This window comes from Trachemys scripta, chromosome 8 (assembly GCF_013100865.1).
Source record: "Trachemys scripta elegans isolate TJP31775 chromosome 8, CAS_Tse_1.0, whole genome shotgun sequence".
Lineage (NCBI taxonomy): Eukaryota > Metazoa > Chordata > Testudines > Emydidae > Trachemys > Trachemys scripta.
Window position 1 is genome coordinate 28,664,754 of NC_048305.1, and position 27,581 is coordinate 28,692,334.

At 42.4% G+C, this 27,581-nt stretch overlaps 1 protein-coding gene across 1 annotated transcript in view; it reads right to left on the reverse strand.

The window, feature by feature from the left end:
* Nucleotides 1-3,309: 3,309 nt before the first annotated feature.
* The window catches only part of LOC117881237 (rho GTPase-activating protein 7-like), a 33,825-nt gene continuing 9,553 nt past the window's right edge, over nucleotides 3,310-27,581 (reverse strand). The window contains exons 3-14 of the mRNA XM_034778214.1: nucleotides 27,199-27,280; nucleotides 26,273-26,336; nucleotides 21,370-22,754; nucleotides 20,744-20,914; nucleotides 19,805-19,964; nucleotides 17,784-17,982; nucleotides 16,144-16,360; nucleotides 13,185-13,299; nucleotides 9,895-10,107; nucleotides 9,158-9,375; nucleotides 7,742-7,915; nucleotides 3,310-5,012 (exon numbers count right to left, since the gene is read on the reverse strand). Of these exons, the coding sequence (XP_034634105.1) occupies nucleotides 4,895-5,012; nucleotides 7,742-7,915; nucleotides 9,158-9,375; nucleotides 9,895-10,107; nucleotides 13,185-13,299; nucleotides 16,144-16,360; nucleotides 17,784-17,982; nucleotides 19,805-19,964; nucleotides 20,744-20,914; nucleotides 21,370-22,754; nucleotides 26,273-26,336; nucleotides 27,199-27,280 (3,116 nt within the window). The 3' untranslated portion in view covers nucleotides 3,310-4,894. The remainder of the gene's footprint in view (nucleotides 5,013-7,741; nucleotides 7,916-9,157; nucleotides 9,376-9,894; nucleotides 10,108-13,184; nucleotides 13,300-16,143; nucleotides 16,361-17,783; nucleotides 17,983-19,804; nucleotides 19,965-20,743; nucleotides 20,915-21,369; nucleotides 22,755-26,272; nucleotides 26,337-27,198; nucleotides 27,281-27,581) is intronic.

Sequence of the window (27,581 nt, forward strand, 5' to 3'; positions counted from 1 at the left end):
TTTTTATTTATATTATTCTCACAGAAAAAAGGCCTGACCCAATATTCTTATTTTATCAACTACAATTAAATCACACTTTTAATATCATGAGCTACAAAGAACCACAGGGGAGACAGAGATTTAGCTTATTTTAAGTTCAGTTGAAGCGGTGCCTGTTTTGTATCTAGTACTATCGAGCTTAAGTAGTTTCACCTATCGCTTGTCTTATTCTCACTTATCAGCACCTAGAAAGAAGACAGTTGAAACACTGTTTCTAATACTTATGTAGGGTACAGGGATGTGGCAAAGCCTCCATAAATTACTAGCAGTTGGCACATCTATGTTCTGCATCTGCAGCTGTGCCACTGATGTCTAAGGGTTGTTTTTTTTTAACTATTGTAAACTAGAAATAGATTAAATAAAGCACCTGCTTATACTGCAGCATAGCATACATCCAGCCAAACAAAAAGTTTCCTCTCAGGGCATTTAAAATCATTAGCTGCTATTGCACAATACTAACCTCTCTCACTTTTCATTGTAAGCATGGTACACTGGACTTTGTAAAGCTTACATATTATAGAGCAATTTTTTTAAAATCACTTGCTGTACCTGTTACAAAATTCAGTATAGCATCCCTGACCATATATTGCTATATTTTTACATGCATTGTCATTGTTTGTGCTTACATCTAAATGTTTAAGTACTTAAGATGTCTGGGTTGCTTAGTATTTTTTAAAAAGCTGCATTAGCATTTAGAATAGTATGCAGTGTACCGGAGGTAGATTGAGACCCACAGTAATGCAAAATTATCTCCAAGCCTGGCTCCAGGTTTAGCTGTGTGACTTGTTAGCAGAGCTTTTACATTTTAAATCGCCAGCTCAGGAAAACTTGTCACCACCTATATTTCCAGTGCTGCAATAAAATTAATCTGGCAGCATTACTATGAGCATGTGGGGCCTAGCGTCTAGTTTTCAGTGGGGTTTAAGAGCAAAATGGCAAAGTAGCATTATAGTGGGTGCTGGTAAGTCTGCTAACGTGCTCTCTCTCCAAAGAATGGCTATGCTGCGTCAGCCCAGTGGTCCATCAACCCCAGCAGCCTGTCTTCTGCCACTGCCCAGTGCTTCAGAGGGACTGAATAGAACAAGCAAGCATTGAGTGATCCATCTCTAACACTCAGCTTGTGGCAAAAAGAGGCTAGGGAACATGCCACTGATGGACCTATTCTTCATGAACATAGCTTGTTCTAACTTTGAACCCTGTTAGCATTGTTTTGGCCATCACAACGTAAGTTCCATAGGTTGACGCTGAGTCATGGGACGAATAACTTGCTTTTCTTTGTTTTAAACCTGCTGCCTATTAATTTCATTGAGGGGCCCCCTGCTTTTTTGTGTTATATGCAGGAACACTTCCCTTTTGCCACACCATTCATGGTTTCATAGATCTTTATCCTATGTGCCTTGTAGCTGTCTGTTTTCTATACTGAACAGTCCCACTCTTTTTAATCTCTCCTCCTAGGAAACTGTTCCATACCCCTAATTCTTTTTGTTGCCTTGCTCTGTACCTGTCTCTTTCTTTGCAATGGGGTGACCAGCCCTGCATGCAGTATTCAAGATGTGGGCATGCCATAAATTGATATAGTGGCATTATCTATTCCTTGCCTCGTGATGCCTAACATTGAAAACAGCTAACAGTGACCAATCCATCCAAGGTCTTTTTCTTGAGTGATAACAGCTAATGTTGTATGTATAGATGGGCTTATGTTTCCCAATGTGCATTACTTTGAATTTCATCTTCCATTTTTGTTGTGGCGATCAGTAAGAACTTTGTACTGCTTCACTGCCACCTCATTGCTCATGTTGGAATGGTCCCCAGACAGATCCCTGGGGCACACCACTCTTTACCTTGCTCCCTTCTGAAAATTAGCCATCTATTCCTACCTTTGGTTCTGTGTTTTAACCTGTTACTGATCCATGAGGGGCCCTTCCCTCTTATCCCATGACTCTCTTAGGATTTTTTTGGTAAAGGACCTTGCTCAAGTATTTTATCAACTGGCTTACCTTCAAAGAATTTCAGTAGATTGGGGAGGTATGATTTCCTGTTACAAAAGCCCTGTTGACTCTTCTGTAACATCTTGTGTTTATCTTTGTGTCTGCTAATTCTGTTCTTTACTATAATTTCACTCAGTTTGCCTGGTACTAAACTTAGTCTTATGAGCCTGTAGTTGCCTGGATCACCACTGCAGCCTTTAAAAAAAAATGGGTGTCACAGTAGCTAGCCTCTAGTCAGCTAGTACAGAAGTTGATTGAAGTAGGTTACATATTACCCATGGCACTTTCCTATTTGAGTTCCTTCACAACTCACTCTTTGCTGAATGCCTTCTGCTGACCGATTACTGTTTAATTTATCACTTTGTTCCATAAACCTCCTCTATTGCCACCTCAGTCTGGAACAGTTTGCATTATCACCTAAAACTAATACAGTAGCTCACATCCTCTGCAGTAAAGGCGGAGTCAAAGAATTCACTTAGCTTCTTGACAATAGCCTGCTCTTGCTTGAGTGCTCATTTAACACCTTGGTCCTCCAACTTTCCTCATTCTGCTGTTCTCAAACTTATTTTTGCTTTGTGTCTTGTTCTTCAATTTCTTCTTTTGACTTGCCCGAGTGTATGCTCCTGTCTGTTCTCTTCAGTAGGATTTGACTTCCAATTTTTAATGTTTTTTTTTTTTTTGCTTTTACCACTTTTACTTTGTTGGTCCTCTTACTATGTTTTTTTCATTTGGGACCTCAATTATGGTGTATTTAAAATATTTCCATACCATTTGCACACATTTCACTGGTGTGGCTGTTCCTTTTAATTTAAAGTGAACTAGCTTCCTTTTATGGAATTCCCTTTTCTAAAATTAAATGCTACTACAGTGGGCTTCTGTGTGTCCCCTCCTACCCCCTCCCCCATGTTGTTAAATTTATATTATGGTTGCTAATCAGCAAGTCTTTCAGCAATATTCACCTCTTTGCCAAACATGCTCAATTTAGGACTAAATCAACATGTGCTTCTCCCCTTCTGGGTTCCAGAACTATCTGCTCCATGAAGCAATTTTTTGACACCACAAATTATTGTCTTTGCTTCCCAGCCTGAGGTGACCTGTACCCAGTCAAATTGGGGATAGTTAAAATCTTCCATTATTACTCAGTTTTCTATTTTTATAATCTTTCTCCCAAACCATTTCACAATCACCATCTTAGACAGGTACGAGGTAAGAATATAGCAGTAGGAATATTTTATTATTGAAGCATAGAATTTTTAGCCAGAGAAAGTCTGTTACAATTTGATTCATTTAAGATTTTTATTGTATTTGCCCTTATTCTTTCTTGCACATGTACCAGCAGTAGGCCCTGCTTCATCAGCACTACCTCATCTCTCGTTCCTATATATTCTGTACCTTCCTCTTACTGTGTCCCATTGATTATCATTCTTCCACCACAGTGCTGTGATGTCTATTATTATCCTCATTCAATACCACACACTTATTAGTATTTACACATACAGCATTTTGATACAAGCAGTCACTTTTTAGCTGTCAGGCATTATGGGATGTAATTAAGTGGAACTCTCTTTCATTTGACTGTCTCTTCAGTTCCTACCTGTGCTTTACCGCTCTAGTTATGTTCAACCACACTAGCTCAGAGCTATTGACTACTATGCCTACTGTCCGGATATCCCAGCTCTTATGTAGCACTAAGAAATCTATTGGTGATACACTGTTCAGAACTTCTACTTGCTGTTGGTAAGACACTGATAACATTCACACCACCATCAGTGTAAGGATGTAACATTGCCATGCAAAGTAGCATACACCTAAGCAACTCTAAATCACACCTGCAACTATGAATGAGGTCCAAGACATCATAAATCAAGGATAAGTTACCGTAGTTTTACAAGAACACTGCCCCCCCCCCCAGCTGTATAAAACATTTACCCCTAGGAGTAGCACCTTAATTATCTGTGTACACACACTTTTTGGTTTTCATGATGAGCAGCTTATTAAAGGTACATAAGGAATGTTTAACCATGACTGGAGTTCAGAAGACAAGCACAATGCCTACGATTGAGCTCAAGTGACATAAGTTGCAGGTTAAATGCAGAAACTGGTTTTTGATAGTCCATTCACATAATTTCTGCTTAGAAGTTAGCTTGGTTAGGTTGACTTATGGCCGTTATTTAACAATTGAAATGTATTCCTAAAGCTTCACCATGGTAAAAGTAGGCAACGTTCTCAAATGCAGGAACTCTACCCATCACATTAAACAACCACCCCCACCAGATTTGGTTTTTCATTATGTAAAAAGGAAGTATCAAGAGAGTTAACACCACATGCTAAAGTATTTAGCTCCCTCTAGTAAAAGGCATAGGTTTTCAGGCCTATTTTCAACTGTAAAGAGGTTAAAATTAACTTCACATCTCCACCACCTTATTCAATAAAAAGAAAATTCAAGAGACATAATACTCTAGAATGCATAAAAGTCTACATCTTATAAAATACTTAATGCGTATTTGGAAAAATACCATATTTTTAGTTTAATAACTTACTTTATAACTATAATTTTGAACCAGCATATTTTGTCTTTCCTGGATGTAACAATTGCATTTTATAATTTCGTATATATACATACACACATTTGACCTTTTAGCTATCTCTGTGCAGCCAGTTCAAGAACAGCTTCCTGAAACTGGAAAAAGAAAAAAAAAGCAGCTTTATAAAATTACTATTTTACATTACATTATAGGCCATTACAAATTACTTCTTGGTTTATTAGTTTTAAAATATAGGCAAGTCTATTGAGTCTGTAGCTTTTAAAATGATAGCAGAGGAGCAATTCATGCCTCCGCACCAGTCTCTGTTTAGAACCAGGTGCTTTAGATTTTCATTTCCTTTGTGTCATTCCTGAGAGGTTTGAAGGAGTCTTTTATCCTCATCAGTTCTGCAGCACACATATGACCAAAAACTCTGTTGTACCATTCTGTTGTTCGTCCCCTGTAAACCAAGAAGTTGATATATTAGCAGCCCTTAAAATAAGGGTCTCAAACACGCGGCCTGGCCCGCCAAGCTCCCCGTGGCCCCCCCCGCCTAACCGTGGGATTGCCCCCTGTGGTGTTGTGAGCCCCAGCCGCCTCACTGAACGGGCCGGCTCCACCACTCTTCGGGCCCGGGGGGGGGGGGGGGGGGGGGGGTGGTAGGGGAAAGGAGACAGAGGGCTCCTGCATTGCCGCCGCCTTCCAGGCACCACCCCCTGCAGCGCCCATTGGCCGGGAACAGGGAACCGCGGCCAGTGGGAGGTACCTAGAGGAGCAGCAAGAGCAGTGCATGCACGGAACCCTGAGCCCCCTCCAGGAGCTGCAGGGACACGGTTCCAGCTGCTTCCTGGAACGGAGCGGGATGGGGCCGGGGGCCAGGGCAGGCGGACAGGGAGCCGCTCTAGGTAAGCAGCGCCGGACTGGAGCTTGCACCCTGCACCCCAATTCCGTGCCCTGAGCCCCCTGCCACATCCCACTCCCTGCCCTGAGCCCCCGCCACACCCTGCACCCTTTCTGTCCCCACTGGGGGCAGCGTTGGGGTGGGGACTTCGGGGAAGGGGTTGGAATGGGGCAGGGAAGGGGTGGGGCAGGGACAGGGCCTAATGGAAAGGGTGGCGTGGGTGCGGGGCCAAAGGCAGAGAGTGGGGGTGTCAGCGATGCGGCCCTCAGTTCAATGCAATAGTCCTCATGTGGCCCTCATGGTCATTTGAGTTTGAGACCCCTGCCTTAAAAAAGATATTTTAACAGGACTAAGCACTTTATTTTCTTCTTTCTGTCCACTACCTTCTTAATTTGTAAGCACATACACGCCTAATTATTATTAGTACTGCAGTAGTGCCTACATGCCCCCACCCTCACAGTGTGTGTGTACATACAAAAGGCCAACTCCTCCCTGTAAGATAGTTGGGCTAGGTCTGGGAAAGAGAAGGGTTTAATGCAAAAATGCACTAATTCCAGTGGAGAAACAGTGGAAGAGGTTCATTTTCTTATCACACCTAGGTTATAGTAGAATTTTTGACTGGTCATCTTGGTGTTCGCGATTAATGACATTTTGCTAACTGCTGCACATCTCTTCCCAATGGGTATTGGGGGCACATCCATCAAACCTTCCAAATGAGCCATTGCAGCCATTCCCCAGATTCCCACTTGTTTTTCTATTCAGTGACACTGGTGACTATTTCGCAGTTTGATGCAGACTGTTTAGTCAAAGTGGTGCCACTTTACTTGGGACTCTCGCCCCTTTGGGTTTTGGTTAATTGAAACAAAATGTAACAATTCAAGTCCATTGGACATTTCACAGTGAACTCAAAGTTGGCTCACATTTCTGGGAGCTTTCCAGAGCTCAGACAGGAAGTGAGTCATGCCCAGAGGTAAAGCACACATGAAAGAGAGATTACAGTATAACACTGTGTCTCAAATGTTTTTAAAATTGAGACATGCAATTTAAAGCTGACCCTTCCGTCTCCCAGCTACACCATCCCTTACAGAATAAGTCACATCTCTTGGCAGCATTGAGGTTATTAGAATTCACGGTTCTTGGGCAGAATATGTTGTGTATGAGTGAAATCTAACTTTCCTCCAACATCATACATCTCCTCCAACTCTCTTCCACCAGCTTATTTATTTTGAAACACCATGGAGAAAAAAATCCCTCTACATATAATACCCCATTTGCCTGCCTTTGATTAAACTGTGTGCTATGTCCCCCTCTACAGGTCCAGAGCAAGGCATATCCTGCAGAATAACTACTCTGTGCATGATTGAAGCTCCCATTTTACCAAAGGTTTTGCATGTGCCCCAAGATTTTACAATATTGGGGGTTAACTTGTACCTGTTTGTTTGTTCTAGGGAGACAGAGTAACAAGAGTCATCTTGGTTTCTAGAAATCTAGATAACATGCAGCCCCCATCGTCACTCACGAGAACGGCTTCACCAGCAGAGAATGTGAAGCAATCATCTTTCCCAGCTTCTAGATATTCAGCACTGGATTATACCAGTTGATTGGCGTTTTCTACCTCTCTCCCCGTAAACTCACACAGATCATTGCAGCCACAAATAGGGCAGCTATTATAAATAGCTCTCTAACAGCACACAATAACACTGTGCGACAGCTTCAGACAGTGTGTGATGAATAGTTCTAGTACTCACTGTGTTTGAGGCAATTAATATAAAATTCATAGTCAAAAAAATCTCAGTAAAAGATTATGTGGGATTTTAAATACCATCTGTCCCAATACCAAAATAGCTTTGTTGTCGATACTCTGGGGGTCAGAATACTTCTCTACAGTGAGCACAAACTCAAACCTGTAGTAGACAACCCACTTGGCAAAGACATCTTTGCAGATACACAAAATAAATCAACGGGCACTTCTTATCCAAAGACTTCAAAGTGTTTTTACACAGGTGAGGAAGTAGCATTATCCTCATTTCACAAGGGGGAACTTTTACAAGGAAGAGGGATTAAGTGGTTTGCCCTAGATCATCCAGCAAGTTAGTGGCAGACCCAGGAATCTACCCAGACTCCAGTCTTGTGCCCTCTCCACTTGAGTGCTAAGGATTATTTTGTGTTAATTTCCTCTATGTTACTGTAGAATACATGTGACAGAACATATTGGTGGCTGGAAAGCTGTGCTCAGGACCCAGCAGCATCATAGGGCTAAGGTAAAGAAGCATAAACTAAAATGATACCTCGTGTCTGTCCGGCAGACGTGAGTCACTTTGGATTTCTGGGAGCCAACTGGTTCTATGAGATACTGACACAAAAGGACATGGGCCAAAATCCCATGCAGAGTAGCTCCTTCACTGTCAACTGAGGTAGCTGCCAAAATACAGGTGCCACTTTGGGGATCAGTCCTCCAAGTCCTAGAACAAAGAAGGGCATTTTTAGGCTGTTTCGCACAGATGTTTTTACATGGCTGGACAATCTGATGTTCTGCCTGTGGCATAAAGCAATATTCTGATGGGCAGAGACCAAATCAGTTAATGCATGACATGAATAAAAACCTTTTCCATGCCTCAATCCATATGGAGGAAGCTTACAAATCCTGCCATAAACGACCTATTATTTGTGTTGCACTAGCACCTACAGGTCATGGATGAGGGTTCCTTTGTCCTAGGCACTGTTCAAATGCATAATAAAGACAGCCCCTGCCCGGAACAGTTTACAATCCATATAGAAGAGACATATGGAGGAGCTAACTAAGCCCTTGTCTACACTACACACTTATGTCAGTATAACTACATTGCTCAGTTTGGAAAATCCACACCTCTGAGCTACATAGTTATAACTGGCCTAACCCACTGTATAGACAGCGCTATGTTGATGGTAGGGCTCCTGTCAACATAACTACCGCCTCTCTGGGAGGTGGATTACGTATGCCGACAGCATCTTCACTAAGCGCTACAGCTGCACTGGGGCTACACTGTAAGTGTAGACAAGCACTAAGGGTCCCAATGCTGCAACCAGATTCCTGCCCCCACAAGACACCACATTGCACATGAGCACAACGATCTGCTCAAGTGGATCCAGGGGCCTAAATCACCTGAGCAGATCTGGGAAAACCCCCAAATCAATCAATCCACCCACCTCTCCCACCTATACCTTCTTAGGAAGAAAGGGTGATAGAACAGGATCTATTCATTGTCATACTGGGCTACAATTTACATTTTTCCCAGATGCAAACCGAGGATTCTCGCACTGGGGAATAATAGAGCTACAAGAACAAATGTTTGCAGTTGTGCTGTAATTTTTAGAAGAAAGGAGGCAGGAATGTGGCAACAATTTCTGAATCTCATCAATGTAAGCCTCCTACCGAGTCTGTAAGCCCTTTGGGGAAGACTGTTATTGTTACATGTGGCACATTGCCTGGCAAATGGGGCTGAGGGTTCTAGGCATTACCGCAATACACACTGTGTCACAGTAATGGACAATCAGATCGGAGGTTAGTTACACAGTAGGGATCCGGAAATAGGGAACTGCACCCCTTTTTGATTGACATGGAACTGGAACAACCCAGCATGAAATGCTGGGAAGCAACACGCACCACAGTTGGGCTATAAATTGTGTTTGGGAAACCAATGAGAAAAGTTACAGCAGTTCCTTACCTCAAAACCACATAATCCCGCGGCAGGAGGGGTGACATGCTTTCTGTTGTATAGTGATAAACATCTGTTTCATCATCCCAGGTCTCTAGGATTTTAGCCTGCTGCAGACTTGGGTCCCACAGATGCTGCTCTGTCAGTATGCGTTGAAGGATTACTTTAGGAGCGGCACTGATTTCAGTGGATGCCTTCCATAACCGGACATGGTAGTTATCTTCCACCTTAGAAGACAGTTAATGGACACTAGTAGTCTACTAGGAGTAGATTTAGTGATTCGTTCCCCCTTCCACCACTCCCTCCCACCAGCAGAAACCTAGACAGCCTTTTACCAAGGTGTGTGTTACAGAAGAATGGTTCTAGGAGCCTAAGTGGAGTAAAGGGGGCTTTATAATATGAATAAACTGCCTAGTCAGCATGGATCATGAATACTCATGTTTCTGGTATCTACAATGAAGGCCCTCTCTTGTCTTCTTCCTACAAGGTAGAGATCTTGCCTCGATAATGGGGTGCTGTAGATGAGGATGTGCAAGTCACAAATGGATAGCTCAACTTTGAATTAATGCTAGACATAGACTACAAATAAAAGGCACCAGGGAGTTGCCGCTAGCTCACAAGGGCTCTGGAGCAGTTGCTGAATTGACATTAGGCAGAAACACAGCTAGTTTCAGCGCAGCCGCAAGCTCAGGAAGGTGCGTGATTATTAACTGCCAGCTTTGCTAACACCCCAGCATCAGATTTACCTTTTTATTTGCCAATTCCACACGTTCCAAGTTTGAAGAAGTAACCCAGCTCTTGAACTTTTCCTTGGCATCTCGCAGCAAGTCCTGCATGGAGTTCTCAAGGGAAACCAGCATGGAGTGCCTCATTGAGGCCGTCTGATTAGAAGCCTTTTCACTCAGGCCATTCTGTTCACATAAGTCATCACAATACTGATCCAGGCAATAGTCAGGCATCTGCAATGGGAGGGGATGTTGGATTCTAAGCACAGTCCCATCACATTTATTCTTACACTGGGAGAAGATCTACTAGGATAATGATCCTTAAGTGAATGTGAACTCACTATTGGAGAGTCTTCATGTAAAAGTTACAAGCGCAAAAGCAAGTGCCAATGAATATTCTAAACCGTTCCTTGAAAGAGCTGGACTTGCTAATGTGGCGAGACTGTGAATGATCGATCAGCAATCAGGAGCAGCCCAACACGTTTTATAGCACTAGATGTGAAAATAAAAACCACTGCCCTGAGAAATGGGAAAGCTAGTTTAAGGAATGACATCCTCTCTCAGCAGCTGGAGCACTGTAGTGGGATTCCTACATTGAACTCCTGGCTCTTCCACCACTTCAGTGTGCAATGTGGGGCTAGTCGCTTCACACCCATCTGCACAACTGGAAAATTTACTTACCTAATTGGAGCATTGAGACTTTAACTATAATGTCTTATGCCAAGAAATCAAATGACTAAGTCCCATTAAAAGTGTATTCTGCCTATAAATGTGTTTGAAAACTAAACTCATTAAACCAACACCTCTAGGTAGATTTTATATTAATTCTGCAGAGACAGCAACTGAGGTAAAGGCACATGACTTGCTCTTCCTTGGGTTTGGCTATCTAGATCAATTTCATATGAAAGCCACAGCCTCAGACGTTCCAGGTAGTGAGGTTACAGCATTTTCTGGCTCATACCGAGAGATAGAGTAAGGTTCAGACAGGAATTTCCATTTCTCAGCAGCAGTTCCTGGCTTATGGACAAGGTAGAGATGACTGATCGGAGACGAGATACACTATCTCCTTTGCATGTACACGACTTGCCTGACCTTACAGAGCGTGCCTGGGAAGCTGCTTACATCTTTTATTCTATGGCGGCCCAGGCTGTGGAGCCAGCCATCATGCGGATTATTGTGGGGGCCGTTGGCTGCATAGGAAGGAGGTCAGGCCTGCCTACTAGGGAGAGTATACACCCCAAAGTCTCATTAAAAAGCCCAGCCAACTCCTTCACCATGATAGACAGACTTAATGGGCTGAGAATACTTCTCTGATAAGGAAGCTTTCCCCCAGTGAGAGAGTCTTGCCAGTCTGGGAGCAGCTGTGATAACATATGGTTAATGGAAGAGTGCAGAGGGTTGTGGGTATGCTTGCAGAGGAAGAACAGAGGTCTTCTCCAGAGCAAACAACACATGACACTTCATTAGTGTCCTGATCTAGCACCTTCCATCTGAGTCTCCCAAGCTGCTTTGCAAATAATGACCAAGTCTCTCAGCAAGGGAGCTATTATCCCCACCTTACAGACACAATGATTATAGGCTCCTCAGTGGTAGTGACACCACTGCAAACCTGTCACAAGCACATCCTGCACCAGTGCAAAAAAGGGGCTTGCTTGAGTGGGGCTTATCAGAATAAGGCCCATTTGACACTGGCAGAGTGCATCTACATTGAGGGTTTGCATCTGTAGCTACCCCAACCCAGGCCTACGCGACTTCTATGTGACACAGCCAGTGGCAAAGCTGGGAACAAAACCCTGAACTTTCACTAGTCCCTTCGTTTATATATGTTATGCACCAGAGCCTGTTGCAGGTGGTGATGGCTCTTCTTTTCCACCCCGTTCTTTGCAGCTTCTTCCCCTGCCCCGCACAAATCCCTTTTCTATTCCCCCTCCCCACGCTGCACCATTTCTTTCCTGTGCTCACTCTTCAAATACAGGCCATCGCTGAACGTGCCTAAGCCAAGGGAGGAGGCTGGAGGGATTGGAACATCCCACCCTCCTTGCCAGTGAAGGTATTTTGGAAAGCTCCTCTGGCCCTCCATGAAGCTGAAGTTTTTCCAAGGGGCCATTTCAGCAACAAGGTGGAAGGGACAGCCTGGCACCAATTAACAGACATATGAATGCTGCCAAGGGGAGTGGCAGAAGTGCCTGGATGCCAGACTGATTCTTGATCCTTATCCAGGTCTTGCCTCAACAGCATAACTGCAGACTCCCACGTGCAGGCCAGTTAGCCTGCTGGAGGGAGCTAACCAGCTGTCAGCGAGGCTGCTGTGCAGTACTGACAGCAATCTTCACAGGAAGAGGAAAAATGAGGGAGGAGAGGATGCAATTAGCTGCCTTCCCCCAGGGCTCCCAGCGAGGGGAAACACGCACATTTCACCTCGTGAAAGATGTTTTAAATCACTCTGAGATGGCGAGCTCCCTTTGTTACACGCTTATCATTAGAGCCCTGCATCCCACATATAGAAGGGGCTGGCCACTGCCTACACGTAGGCTACAATCAGCTCAGGGTTGTAGAGATGCCCTACCCGAGTCGGTCAAATGCTGAATATAGAGGATTTCTGGAGGCATATGCCTGTGGGGAAAGCATTGCCAAGTTATTTCTATCTCTAACTGGTAATACATTTAGAAATGCTGTCCTAAGCCAAGCCAGCTGGAAAAAACAACTGCACAGAAATGGGACATTTTAAATAAACTCAGAGTTGGGTCTTAAAAAGAATCCTGATTCTGAGTTCTCAATACAGTGGGGCTAAACCCAAAACCCCACCTCAACCTCTGTGGCTCGGGCCCACCTCCCAAGCACACAGATATATCCAGAGCCTCAGAGGACTGGGTTTATCACAGGAAGAAGGAAATGGATGGCAAAATGTGATCCTGCTAAGTACTGTAGAGCAGATACAATGACCTCTGCAACAGAATTCTCCCTGTATTCAGGTCAGTAGGACGCAGATACCAACTAAAGCATTAGGAATTGCAAGCAGAGGAAAGAGCAACAGGATAGTGAATCATAACTTAGCTCAGGGAAACTATCATCCTCAGTAAAAACAAATCTTCAGGGTTTGTTTCAGGGCTTGTTTGGATTATTTTAAAACTGTATTCAAGCAACAACAGGAGGACATTTACTCTTGCCAATAGGCAGCAAAGAACTTGCAGGCATGTCCAGTTTAAGTTTCAGGGCTGGAGCATCCTACTGGCATATTCACTTTTCTAATGAGCATGGTGGACACTTTCCGTAATGTTGTAACATAGGGGGTGTTATAGGAAGTGACATACCTGGAAGAGTCTGTTGCACTCCATGATCATGTGGGCCAGGCCTTGGGTGGCTGCCAGATTTTCGTTCAAATCTCTCTGGTCTGGTTTTCCCAGGCTGTACTTCCTCTGGCTGGACCTAGAGAGAGGGTTAACAAGGATTTTTTCAAAGGCACAGCCGAGTAAATCAAAAAAGTAAGAGGTGAAACACATCAGCAGCAGCCTGGAAGCTCTAGGGAATTTTCTCATTTACTCTGGTGTCTGAATTTCTGTGTTACAATGAGTTCTGTACACAAACAGCTTCACTAGACAAAGTCTTCTGTCATCACTTTCACATGGACAACATTGTGAAAGCCCCAGTCATTGTGAATAGTAAGCGGAATAAAAATGTTTCAGAGTGGTAGCCATGTTAGTCTGTATCAGCAAAAACAATGAGGAGTCCTTGTGGCACCTTAGAGACTAAAATTTATTTGGGCATAAGCTTTCGTGGGCTAGAGCCCACTTCATCAGATGCATGAAGTGAAAAATATAGGAGCAGGTATAAATACATGAAAGGATGGGGGTCAGTCTAACGAGATAAATCAATTGGTATCCTGTTGTTAATTGATTTATCTCGTTAGACTGACCTCACACTTGGTAAAGCATCCCCCATCCTTTCATGTATTTATACCTGCTCCTATATTTTTCACTTCATACATCTGATGAAGTGGACTCTAGCCCAGGAAAGCTTACGCCCAAATAAATTTGTTAGTCTCTAAGGTGCCACAAGGACTCCTCATTGTTTTTGCATAGAAATGGTAGCCTTGAACCAAACTGCTGAGATACCAAGGATCACTAGTGCTACTGAGGCTTACCAAAATTTTGCAAGTAATATGGTCTTTTACTGAACAGCAATTAGATAGGATTAGCCAAAGAAATTAATGAGCTCTCATTGATGTGCTCAGCATCGAGTTAAGTGTTTAGTTACATCAACAACCTATGTAGACTGTCTAAAGACTTTTTATAAAATCATCACAATCCACAAAAAAGTGCTGTCATATTGCTATGTTTTGCTAACTCGTGTTATCAGTATTTTAGGTCTTTCCAGACATAATCTTTATATGACACTAGAAACACTCACAATAGCTTTATCTTGGAACATTCCTACTGAACAACTTTAAAAAGTGCAAGCAATAAGGACCCTTGACTATTCCTTAGAGCCAAGCCTTTTAGAGTATCTCCCTTTGAAGTCTGAATCGTAAGGTAAAATATTAACAACTAATTATTTGAACTTACGTTTCAAAGCACCCTTGATTTTAGGCTCCTTGCTGTTGCAATGTAGAGTTAAAAGTCAATCCAAATGGTACAAACCACTAAACTAGGAGTCTCAATCTCCCAAACATTACACATTGCTTAATTCTGGTCAGGATTTGCAACTGAAAAGCTATCAATCACTCTGCCACATTCCTGGCTCCACTCAAGTCTTCTCTCACTATGATCAGCAGTGCTGTCATTGTTTCAGCTTCAGTGTTAGCTCTTCCCAGCAAGAGCTGAGCATCACAGGACTTGTTTTATAGGTAGATATGCATTTCGAGATGCTCTATGCTTCTTAAAAGCAAATTCTTTACATTTTTCATCTCTATTTACTTTTCTCAGAGAGTGTCATTAAATCTGAAATGCTCAAATACCATGCATGTGACATGCTTCCTCACCTAAATGGAATGCAATATCCTTATCATTAGATTGCATAAGATGAAGAAGCATCTGCTTTGACAAGGGCATGATGTTTTTGTCAAAAGAAAACAGTCCTTTCCTGCCTCAAAACAAGTTTATCCACAAGCACAGCCATACTGTATAGAAAACAAACAAGACCTTGCATTGAGGCTAGACTGGATCCTGAATGAGCATTCTCAGAGGTTACTGTACTGATTCTACCTAGAAGCAGGGCCGGCTCCAGGCACCAGCTAAAGAAGCAGGTGCTTGGGGCAGCCAATACCAAGGGGCGGCACTCCGGCTGCTATTGGGGCGGCACGTCCGGGTCTTTGCAATTCGGAAGCGGGTCCCTCACTCCCTCTCGGAGTGAAGGACCTGCCACCGAATTGCCGCCGAAGAGTGGAGTGGCGCGATCGCATTGCCGCAGCTTTTTTTTTTTTTTTGGCCACCTGGGGCAGCAGAAAACCTGGAGCCAGCCCTGCCTAGAAGGTCCTTCATCACTGCATGAACTGCCGATAAAGGTTACACAATTAGGATATTGTTGCTTATTAAAATTAAAATCACCCAGTCCCCCGGCATCCTTATCACCAAAAAGAATTAGTACCTGAGCTGGACACTAGCTGCAGGAACTTGAATCTGCAGCTGGGTTTTTACATGTAAATACTAACAGGAGTTTGGAAGCCCACTTAAATAAGTGCTTTCTACCTACCCATTTCTCTGGAATACAGCCATCTCTATTGCATGTTCTCTGAGTGCAAGCAGAATTATAAAAAGCAAACTTTATCAGGGAGACTATTCTGACCCCCTCTTCATAAGGCACACACCGAATGGGTTTTTTGCTGTCTCTTTTGGCATAGATATTGGGAGAAACCTAATCTGAGTTTTTTGTAGTGGAATCAGGCTAAGCTAATGCAAATGATACGTCTTGCCACCTTCAGAATCTTATGCCAGGCCCGTGTTAACTAATACTTTGTGCATCCACAAAGAGTAAAGCTGTCTTAGTATATGATGCTTGGGGTGGGGGGTGGATTCCTGAGATAACTGGGGCCCAGACTATTTAGGGCTTTGAAGAACGGGGCCTTAAATTGATCTCGTATTTGACAGGGAGCCAGAAGAGCTGGAGCGTGACGTAGTCTCATCTCCCCTAAGGACTGAGCTGTCACATATGGGACAAATCTGGAGCACTTCCAGATTTTTGAACAGGCAAGGTACATTTTGGCTCATTTTATTTATGCAGTCAACATGGCAGAGAAACTCTTATTTAACAGTTCAGCTGTTATGACAATGATACCTAGATGATGATGAACTCTCTCTCCTTAAAGTATTGAGATGAAACAAGGATGGTGCGAGACAGACTGCAATGTTGGTCGGAGTCATCTGGTTTTCCTCAACAAAAGCAACTACATCTCGGAGAAAGAAGAGAAGAATTTTCAGAGCTTCCCGATTTTCGTCTGGGAGCAGAAGAATGGCAGCCTGGACTGCATGAAACTGTTGATCCTTTGGCAAATCTGAAGATAGAAGAATTAGGAAACTCATGAGAGGGTTTGATAAGATAAAACATTAAATAAAAGAATGAACAGACTATCCCCTAAATAGGGCATCAACTCCATACATCAGTTCTCCTGTTACTCAGGATCACGGGACAGTCCTCAGAGATGGCAAAGAGCTAAACGGCCACCATTCCAGGTGTCGAGACACCTATTTGCACCAGTTTAGTAAAGCCAGTTAAATTAAGCCTCCACAAGAGGTTTACATAGTGGCTTATTTCAGCTGGTCTTACAGCTCTTCCTGATAGACTTAAAAAACTGAAATAAGGCTGTTTAAAATCCAGATAAGGGCTTGTCTACACCTGGAGTTATTCAGGAGTAACTGTCTTTGAGTAACTCCCTGTTCAGCCATACTTACTCCAGAAGCAGAGTGCCCTCCAGGGTAGGCTAAACAGGAACAGCTGATTTACTTTAAAAATAGCTTTTTTTTTATTTAAAATCTTTGTTTGTTTTTAAATTGAAAACAAACAAACACTTTACCCAGAGATTTGGGATATTATTCCATATTCTACAGACAGGAAATAACAAGCAACTAGGACTCCTATAGTCAAGGCGCTGCCTCAAGGCAGCAAGACGCATGTTCTTCATGTCAAAGTCAAGTCAAAGTAATACAACAAAACTCAAGATTTAATCTTTTTAGAAAGCTTAGGCTTATTTAAAGTTTAAATGCCTTTTCCAGGTTACAGAAAAGATTGTCATTAAAAAACCTTGAGGCACCAACATCACAAGTTCTTGCTGCATCTCAAAAATGAATTCAGTTAAAACAAACTACTGGAGACACAACTAATTCAAAGCAATTGCAAATGACGTAGTTTGCCTTATGGTTTATTCTTCTTTCAGACAATGTAGACAGGCTGACAGAACAACTAGAAATCAGCTGGTATTTCCAGTGAAAATGCCATAGCATGACTGCTGTTCCCGTGGTAAGAAGTACCTGATCTCAAGGTGCAGTCTTATTGAAATGAACAAGACTAGTCAGGTGCTCCTCAGTGAGAATAACAGATTATGCCTTAATTTAATACACAGAAACAACCATTTAAAAATCAAGTCAGAACACCAACCACAGAGTATTGTTAAAGAGAGAGAGAGAGAGAGAGAGAGAACACAAGGGTGAGGAAAATAGTATGTGTTATATAATCTGAGACCAATATTTTCATATTGATTTTAGAAGCCCATCTCGAGACACACTGGATTTTATTTGAGAAGTGCTGAGCACCTGCTGCTCCTAATGACTTCAACTGGGCTTAAAGATGCTCAGAACTTCTGAAAAGTCCCGCCCCCAGCAGCATAACGTTGGATTCTCAAAATATGGAGCACACAAAAATCAGAGGTTACTTTTGGCCTAAATGTCCAAGAAACTCAGAAAATTAAAAAAATTACATACACTGATAGATGTGGAGGAAGGATTCACAAAGCTTGCTAGTGAATATAGGCTCAGGAAGATCTCGGAAATACTGCTTTACCATATCTGCCACATCAAACGCCGACTGCCCTTCATACGTTACATTGTTTGGGTCATTTTCATTCATTTCCCTTAAAGAAAGGATCCTAGATTTAACGCCTGATTTTCTGAACAGGCCAACCTATTAAGAGAACAGACAGACATAAGAGCCCAAACCTAAGTCAGAATAAGCAATTTTTCTCCTTAACTCTGACACTGAAGTACTTATGATGGCTGTACATGCACACACTGTACATGGGACATGACTGCTCAAATATCCCTGGCATTGCTCTGAAAAGTCAGCTACTACCAATGCACTCTGATCTCTTTAGCAGCAGCTTGGAGATTCTCCAGCCAAACCACACTGGGATTCTTGGTGCATCAGTTAACCCAAGAGTGAGAGAAGTGAGTCCTCACTGAAGACTTTTCTTCCTTTTAAATCTATTTGTATTGGCTCTCTCAATTTACATCAACAGGATACAATGTTAACACTAGGTCCGCAAGTGCCAGTGCACTTTGGGTGTTGTGTATCAAAGAGAAAAGGGTTTGTACATAAGTATGAATTTAAATTGATACCTAGGTAATTGCATTAAGCAGGATATCCAATCGCATAAAGTTTCATGAGCCTATTTTTTAGAGCTGGATGAGAACCAGAATTTCCATTTTGTGGGAAATATTTCAAAGAAATTAATTTCAGTTTGGAATGAAAATTGGAAATTTTTTAATTTTCCATGAAACAAAAAATTCTGAAAAATTCAATTTGGATAATGTCAAAACATGTCATTTCAATAGTATCATTTCAATTAATTTTGTTTCAACTTTTATAATATTAAAATATTTAGTGTTATATATTTTAATATACAGTAACGTTAATGTTTTAATGTAATATAAAGTCAAAGCCAAATGAACCAAAGTGATACTATTGAAATGACATGTTTTGACGATGTTACAGAAAATATATTCCATTTTTAACTGCAAGATATAGATTTGTACACTAACCCCATAATATGTATTTGGATCAATTTTTCATTTTGCATAATATTTGGTTATATAGGTCTACACAAATCTGCAAATAAAACACTGTATTGACAGATCTTCCTTTAATATGCACACAGTGACATACAAGGCGACTCCCCACTTTAGTCAATTTAGTTTTCAATGAAGAGAGACTTTATCCCAAATCCAGGACTCATGTAAAATGGTTTTCTAAGTGAACTGAATCTTTTTTAAAAAACAAACAAAAACAAAACCTCCACAACCCTCCATGGGTTTAAGTTACATGAGAAAAAGATTAATGAACCCTAACTAGATTTGTGAATCTAAACAGTTGAAGAGGGATGGAAAACTTCTAACTTTACAAACTTTCCCCATCCTTATTACAGAGCTACCGCAGCATATAGTATGTGGCTCATAATTGTGGGCACTAATCTACAAATGTAAATATCTTCAGAGCAGCGGATAAATGTAACTTAGACACAAAAAGGATGTTAAATCACATCCTGATTATATGCCATAAAAAGCTACAGCTCAATTCTTAGAAATATGAAATGAGAATTCCGATGTTGCGATGCTTTCAGACTGTACAGAAGAGAGACAAGGGGTGCTACAGGTGTTAGTTTTTGCTTTTTACCACTAAAGTACCACAGAGAGAAGGCAGTTGGCCCACATTTGCCAAGTGAACAGAACAGCTGCAGGTGCTATAAACAAAGAAGGGCAGATACATTTATACTGGGGTGGAAATAAGGTATCCACAAAAGGAGAACAATATTGCTATTCCCTGTAGGGTGCCCACTCAAGCCTGTTCAGACACCACTGTTAGAAGCCTTGGAGAGGAAAGAATGTCCTTGAAAGGGTTGACAAAGCAAAAGAAACTGGCGGTCAGCTCTCTAGGGGTTCCAAGTTAAAAAACATACATGGAATGAAGTATCACTCAAGTCATATTTAGGTTTGTTTTATATTTGTACCTGGTCAAGAAAGTGGCTTCTTAAGTACTCCATGGCCTGGATAATGCTCTTTGGAAGTGGATGGCTTGTTCGCTGAACATTTAGCAGTAATGGGACCCCAAATACATTTTTGTCCTTATAGTCTGGGGCTTTGATTTTTCTAATGAACTTCGGAACGGTCCTGAAAACAAAAATAAATACATTCAAACCATTAGCTGCCCTTCCATTCAAGCAGTTTAGAGCAGGGGGCACTGGGGATCTTCCCCCCCTCACACACACACCCCTCTCTTTATGCTGTGCACATTTAGGAAGTCATGTGCCACCTTTGTTCCTTCTCCAAATGCTGCAGCCTTATTACACTCATGGTAGCATAAAGAAATCAACACTTAAAAACACAGAAACAACTAAGTCCCTTAAATTAGCAGGGTGCAGCTCCCATAAAGAAATCTTCATTTCAAGCTGAAACTCTTGCAGGATACACTACCATCCTTGTAAGAGTGGCAGGTTCCTCTGTTGTGTCCCTATGTTCAAGTGCTAGAACCCTGCATAAAAATGCAGAATTGTTATTGCTGATCACAATGGCAGGTGACTTATTTATTTATTTAAGCTACAACTAGGATAGAAGGGGTTGGAATGGGTCTCTGTCCCAGATCCTAATTCCCTTTTTTCTCGGAGGAGTTCTTTTGCAGAAAAGAACTATGAAGGGGCAAGCTTCGGGAGAAAGCGAAGACTGAAGCTTGGAATGTTATTTAAGTTATCAATAATGCCAAACTGTAGGAAAGGGTGACAGTCTGGGTGAAATCCTGGCCCCACTGAAATCAGTAGCAAAACTCTCATTGAGACAGTGGGACCTGGATTTCATGCCAGATGTGCACACTCAGTTCAGAGCAGGGTAAGAGCCATCTGCTTTTGCCAACTGTCATTTTTCCTGAAGTAGAATATGTTAACATAACAACTTACCAGTTCCAGCCCTGTTTACTGGAAGGAGAGTATTTGTCCATTAAAGCAGTGAGTTTCAACAAAGCCAGTTTCTGTATTCGGTTTAGGTGGGCTGCTGACTGGTTATCAATTTGTACAGAAAGGCTTTCCAAGTTTACAGTCTCCTCTGCAGACCAGTGTCGCCTCTCATGTCTAAGGAGTAAACATTATTTAGGTTAAAGGAATGTTCTTATTGCTCCTGTCAGGTCTCTGCCTACAGCAATGGAACACATATGGAACATTTTGTCCTATCAAATCAATCAATCACTCACTTCAAAAGTGACCTGCTGTTTCCAAGCAGATTTTGGTTGCATTTTACATAAAAGGTCTAGGCTATAAGGTACTGCACCAATGTGAAAGGTTCAAATTAGAGAGAGGAATGAGCCCCAAAGTTTGGAACTGGATTTATCTCGGTATTTATGTGGCCATCATCACCATGATACTATAGCACCTAATACTTGGATCTGGTTGGTTCAGGTTTGTGTCTAGTTGAAATGGATTTAAATTTCTCATTGTTTTGAGAAGGTGATTGTGTTTTGGAGTGAGGGGAGTTTTTGGAGGTAGGACAGAAGGAGGAGGGGAAGGTTATAAAGAAAAATGAAGCTGACCTGTTGGAATGTGAGAATGAGGATCCCATCTCTGAATCGGTTATATATGCCAGTTCTGGGGAATCAAGGTCATTGCCATGCTTGCAGTTCTGTTTTCCATCAGCAGCTGGTAGATCTGCCAATTTCTCTTCTGAATGCTTTTTTATCTCAAGGTGGATTTCTTTAGGGGAAGATGGACACGGAGAGGTTGAGTCGTTCGCAAAATCAGAGTCTCCATCATCTGAGAACTTCTCAGTCCACTGATTGACCAACTTTCTGAGCCCATTGACATGTTCCATAACATTGTCTAGTTCTGAAAAAACATCGTCGTCACTAACTTCCGGCGTCTCCATCTTATTAAGATGAACAGGTATGCTGGGCACATTGTCATAGATACTCATCCTGTTATCTATAAACGACAGAGGACTCAGAGGGGTCTCAGACTCTTTAGAACTAGTTCTAATTCTGTTCCGCCTACATCCATGAAAGCTTCCAGTTCTCCAGTTCACAGAAGTGTTGTCTGTTGGCGATAAGAAACTGTTTGTAAGTGCTTTGGGGAAAGTCCCAGGCTTATGGCCTTGTGGTACGTGAAACATTTGGTTCGCATGCAAATTTATTTCATTTTTTAAGTTTTGCTCAGATACATCGTTCCACAGAGAGAGCTTGCTAGAGTCGGAGTCCTCCGCATACATGCCTCCCCGTTTAGCATAGCTCCTGACTTTGATAACAGGACTTGGAGTGCTCACTGTGCTGCTGGTTTCAGACTGGCTGCTGCTGCTGCAAGTGTGGGGAGAATAGGAAGAATTCTTTTTCATCTGGCAGTCAGATAGGTCACAAATATCTACAGAATTAAGGTTCTTCAGCTTCTCTTCGTCCAGTCCAGCCAGAAGAACAGGTTCACCAATAGTGGGTTTGGCCTTTGACTGGGCAGCTCTCTTTACACTGGAACTCCTTATGCGCAGTTTCTCCATTTTCTTTAGAAAGCTCTTCCCCTTTTTTTGTGGTGGCTTATCCAAAAGCTTCTCCTCGCTGATGATGTTTAAGAACTCACTAGGAGAAGGAGAACAACTAAAAGTAGAGTCAGGAGAGGCCAGTTTACTTGATGAACACCTTGAAGAACTAGTGCTGGTCTCAACATCCTCAAAAGTCTTAGGGAAGCTGATAATGTCACTGTCCCCACTGCTAGTACTGTGAATTGAAGACACATCATGCTTCTCTCCTTGGTCTGAAAAGGATATCTCCTCACTACCAGTGCTCTTAAGTCTTGGACTGTCTGGGACTGATGCACTAGACTCTTTTTCAGGGAAACCTTCTATGCTCTCCAGGCGAGACCATCTCTGACTGCACCTCTCATAAGCCCATTTGTTACTTATTGCACAAGGTTCATCGTCTTCAGATTCATCACTCTTAAAGTAAAGAAAGTACAGTTCAACGGGCAAAGTCCAGCAAGTTTTAAAATATCTAAGATGCAACAAAAAAGGAGGTTTAACTTTTTATGCTTATTTTTGAGTCACTGCAGTACTTTTAAATTTAGATTTCTACATTGTAACAACATTCAATCTAAAGCACTTCAGCATGAGATTTGTTTTGCTAATTGAGAGGGTTTGGGGAGAGACAGCACCTAAGCATGCTGGAAGCTTTGTTAAAAGAGAATAGAACTGACTGGATAACGAAAAAAATCTGTTTCATGGCAACTTTCAAAGTTTGGTTTCAAAAATCTAGTTTCTTTCAACGTCGGAACAAAGCCAAAACCCCTGGAACATTTTCATGAAAGTGAAATTGTGTTGAATTGTCTGTTTTTTCAGATCAAAACCTGAGCTTTTCTATTAGGGAAGAGGGTAGCTGGGGGGGGGGGGGGGGGTGCATGCAGGGGATGGGTGTGTCTGTCTTTCTCCAAGGTGGTGGTTAGAGCACAGGCTTGGATGTTCAGGTTCAAGTCCCTGAATCAGACAGAGATGGGACTCGAATGTTGATCTCTCACATCCTTTCTCACTCTAGCCTGGTGGCTATGGTGCTGGCCTGGGAAGTCTGGCTCTCTCTTCTATCCCCAAAAAAACTCTCTCAAAAGAGATATGTTTCCACAAAATATATTGGTTTCAACAAAATAGCATATTTTGATGAAATTTCATTTAGTTCAAAGTGTTCCAACCAGCTCTAAGAGAGCAATCAAATATTTTCAGGGAGGCACAGGGTGGGACTTCTGGAAGTAGCTAAATAGGGTGACCAGGTGTCCGGTTTTCTACCAGAACACCCAGTCAAAAAGGGATCCTGGTGGCTCCAGTCACCACTGCTGACCAGGCCATTGACTGTCGGGTTGGCGGTGCCGCACAGTGGGGCTGGCGGTGCCGCACAGTGGGGCTGGCAGGCTCCCTGCTAGCCTCCGTGCTGCGCGGCTCCCGAGAAGCAGCCAGCATATCACTCCTGCGGCTTCTACGCACAGGAGCAGCCGGGGGCTCCGTACACTGTCCCTGCCCCAAGTGCCATCCCTGCAGCTCCCATTGGCTGGGAACCGCAGCTAATGGGAGCGGCGCTTGCGGACGGGGCTGCATACAGAGCCACCTGGCTGCGCTTCTGCATAGGAGCCATGGGGGGGGGGGAGAGGGTGACATGCCGCTGCTTCTGGGAGCTGCTTGAGGTAAGTGCTGCCCAGAGACTGCACCCCAACCCCCTCCCGTGCTCCAACCCCCCTGCCTCATCCCGGAGCCCCCTCCCATACTCCAGACACCTCGACTCCACCCCCTAGCTCAGAGCCCCCTCTTACACCTCAAACCCCTCATCCCTGGCCCCACCCTGGTGCCCAAACCCCCAGTAGGAGCCCTCTTGCCCTCCCGCACACCAGCCTCTTGAGCCAGCCCAGTGAAAATGAGCGAGTGAGTGAAGGTGGGGAGAGTGAGCAACAGAGGGAAGGGGGGATGGAGTTAGTAGGGGGGCAAGGCAAGTGTGTTCAGTTTTGTGCAAGTAGAAAATTGGCAACCCTATAGCTAAGTGACTTAGGCACACTAGTCCCATTGACTGTCAAGGGGCTTTGTGCTCTTAAGTGGTTTGGAAAAATACATCCACAGTGCCCAGTCTATAATTCTCTCCAGCCACTCATTTGTCTGAAAACAAAAGACAGTGTCAGTAGCCAACAAACAAGTTAAAAATGTATCCAAATCAAAGGAAGGGCACGCTGAGTGCCATAAAACAAGTGTGTGTAGGTTCAAGTGACTGACAGCGAGATACGGAACTTTTCACTGTTCACCGAATAGCATGAGAGAAGCAAAACCTTCCTTAATCAAAATCCCATTCTCATAATGGGCATCTGCATTGGCAATCTCAAAGGGTCATGCTACAGAAAATGGTATGAGTTTTTTTAAACAACATGATAATTAGCTCTCTTTAAAATCCTAGTGCAGAGTGGCAAAACTGTAGATTTATCCCATGTTAGCTAGTCAAGGGAATCCTAGGCTTTTCCCTATTGTGGACAAGCCCATGGAGAATGAATTACCCTCTCACTTGAGGAGAGACAAGGTGGGTGAGCAAATATCATTTATTAGACCAACTTCTACTGATGAGAGATGCAAGATTTTCAGTTTAGGCTATGTCTACACTGGCAGTTGAACAACAAAACTTTTGTCTTTTGTCAGGTGTTTAAACTCTGTTGCTGCCGAAAGACCAAAGTTTTGCCGCGACAAGTGCCAGTGTGGACAGCGCATTGTAGGCAAGAGCACTCTCTTGCCGACAACACAAACACCGCTTGTTGTGGGTAGAAGTTTTTTTTGTCGGCAGGAGAGACAAACAGCAGATACACTGCGTGACTTGTAGTGACACGGTTGTGGCAACACAGCCAAAAGATGTGTCACTAAAAGATGTGTAGTGTAGACATAGCCTTACCCAGAGCTCTTCTTCAGGTCTGGGAAACACATTCACAATGTTACAGCTAAATACAAGGTGGAACAGATTGTTTAGCATAAGTAGTTAACACATATTTCAAGGGACCATTCAAGCTGAAACGTCTCATTAACACCTCTCCAGTCACGGAGAAGGGGGCGTGGGTAGTTAGTGGGTTATAGACTGTTGTATAAGCCACAAATCCAGTGTCTCTATTTAAGTCCATGATTTTTAGTGTCTAGCAGAATTATGAATTTAAGCTCCCAGGCTCATCTTTCGAAAACGTTCTGCAGATCTCCTTTGAGAATGAGGACAGAGGTCAGACAGAATGATCGCTTTGTGAAACTTGTTCACTCACAGGTGATCTGGTGTTTGTGTCTTATCATTTTTCTTTGTGAATTAATTCAAGAGCATAGTGACGGTCTCATTTCCCCCACAGTCGTTATTGGGCCATTTAGTGCACTGGATGAGGGACACCACCATGTTGTTTTAAGCATGTGCAAGACCCATGGATCTTGAAAGGTGTGTTGTGTGGGGTGTTGATCATCATAGCGATGGAGCTATTTCTACAGGTTTTGCATCGGTTGTTCTGGCAGGGTCTGTTGCCACTTTGAGTGGGTGTTTCCTGATCTAGGGGGGAGCTTGCTTCTGATGAGTTGGGGGATTGTTTGGAGCCAGAAGAGGAAGTTCAGGCCTGAATAAGAGCTTTGTGTAAGCTCAATAACTTGTCTCTAATATCCTGGGACCAACATAACTACAACACTGCAGAACCTCACCTATAGATCAGTTGAGATACAGAGATACAGGAAGCTTGCACAGAGCCCTCCTCTGAACATACATTTTCAGGCCCTAACGCAGAAGAGTCTCCCTAGTCACGGCAGCACCTAAGCACATGTTGAGTCAGGACCCCTGTGCAGTCCATTTTTCAACTCAAACATTAAACATCTAGGAGTAAAACTTTCATCTTACCAGGCAATGATATGTGCGCCAAGTTATGCTATTTTTTTAAATGCTCTATTTGGCTAAGTTAAGAAATGAAAATTTTAAGACATACCCGTTTTCTCTGACGACTTATTTCCACTTTCAGTGCTGCACACTTGTTCAGTGTATTTAACCGTCTAGGGGAAAGGAAAAAAAGGACTGAAGACCTTAACCCAAATTATTTTCTTGAATAAAAGCAGACAGACATTCTGCTCTTGAAATCTTAAAAACAGTCTGAACTTCTGCCAGTAATAAATGACTTTCTGCTGTGGGTTCCTGAAATGCCCTCAAACCACCAACCCAGTTCTGCAGTTACATGATGTTGTCTACAGCTAGAGTCCTCCCCTAGCCAAGTCCGAAGAGAGGACTATAACCAATCATTAATAAAAGCTTAAGAAACCTTTAGTGATTGTGAAGGATGTGGCAAAGAAAAAAAATCTTGGTCAAATTAATGTTTTAAAACATAAGGAAAAAACGATGGGACTAAAGTAGATCACTAGGACTTTCTCCTGGGTTTTTTTTTGTTTTCTTTTTTTAAATCATTTTGGTGGAACTGCAGAATCAATAAGGCCCCAAACCAGCAAAGCACTTAAGCATGTAAGTAATTGCTTTGACATCAATATGAAATGCTGAGATGTAGTTCCAGTAAATAAAAAAAGTGACATCATTCTATGCAATTCTGATGGTGAATGGATTAAGTGATAGCCAGAGTAGTATTCCATCTCACTCTGTACATAGAGAAAATAGCTTTGCTATAGAGAAACTCATTCAGGCAAGCACTTAAGCACCTGCTTAACTTTTAAGTATGCAAGGCCATTGGTTTCAATGGGACTTAAGCATTTGCTTAAGAGCTTTCCTGAATTGGGATGTTAGACAAGTCATCTGTTAAACAAAGAAAAACAACATACCCTCAAAAGGAGTAGGTTAAAAGCTAAACATTATAAGCATAATTTTCCATGTGTGCTAGGCTGGGGGAAAAGTCAAATTAATAATATTTACCTGTACAGAGAATCAATAGCATCTCGATCTAAAAATTCATGATCTTTCCTCACAGTTTTGATGTCAATAGGAAACTGCATGTCTGTGAATACAAAGTATTTATAATTAAGCTTTAGATTTTTATCAATAAAGATTGTTAAACATCAGTTTCATCGTACACACAAAAAGCAATGAAAAAAATACATCCATCAATATTAATCGAGATTTACAGTTAGGCAAAGTAAGAAAAATGCTGCTTGAGAACTTAAGAGTTTGATTTAAGGCTATTTACTTTGTATATTTTGATATATGATGAAGACAATTTGTGTTTTAATGGTTATAAGCTTTAACTTTTCTTCTCAACAACTCATTCATTTCAACAGTCATTAAATAATTGTCTGACC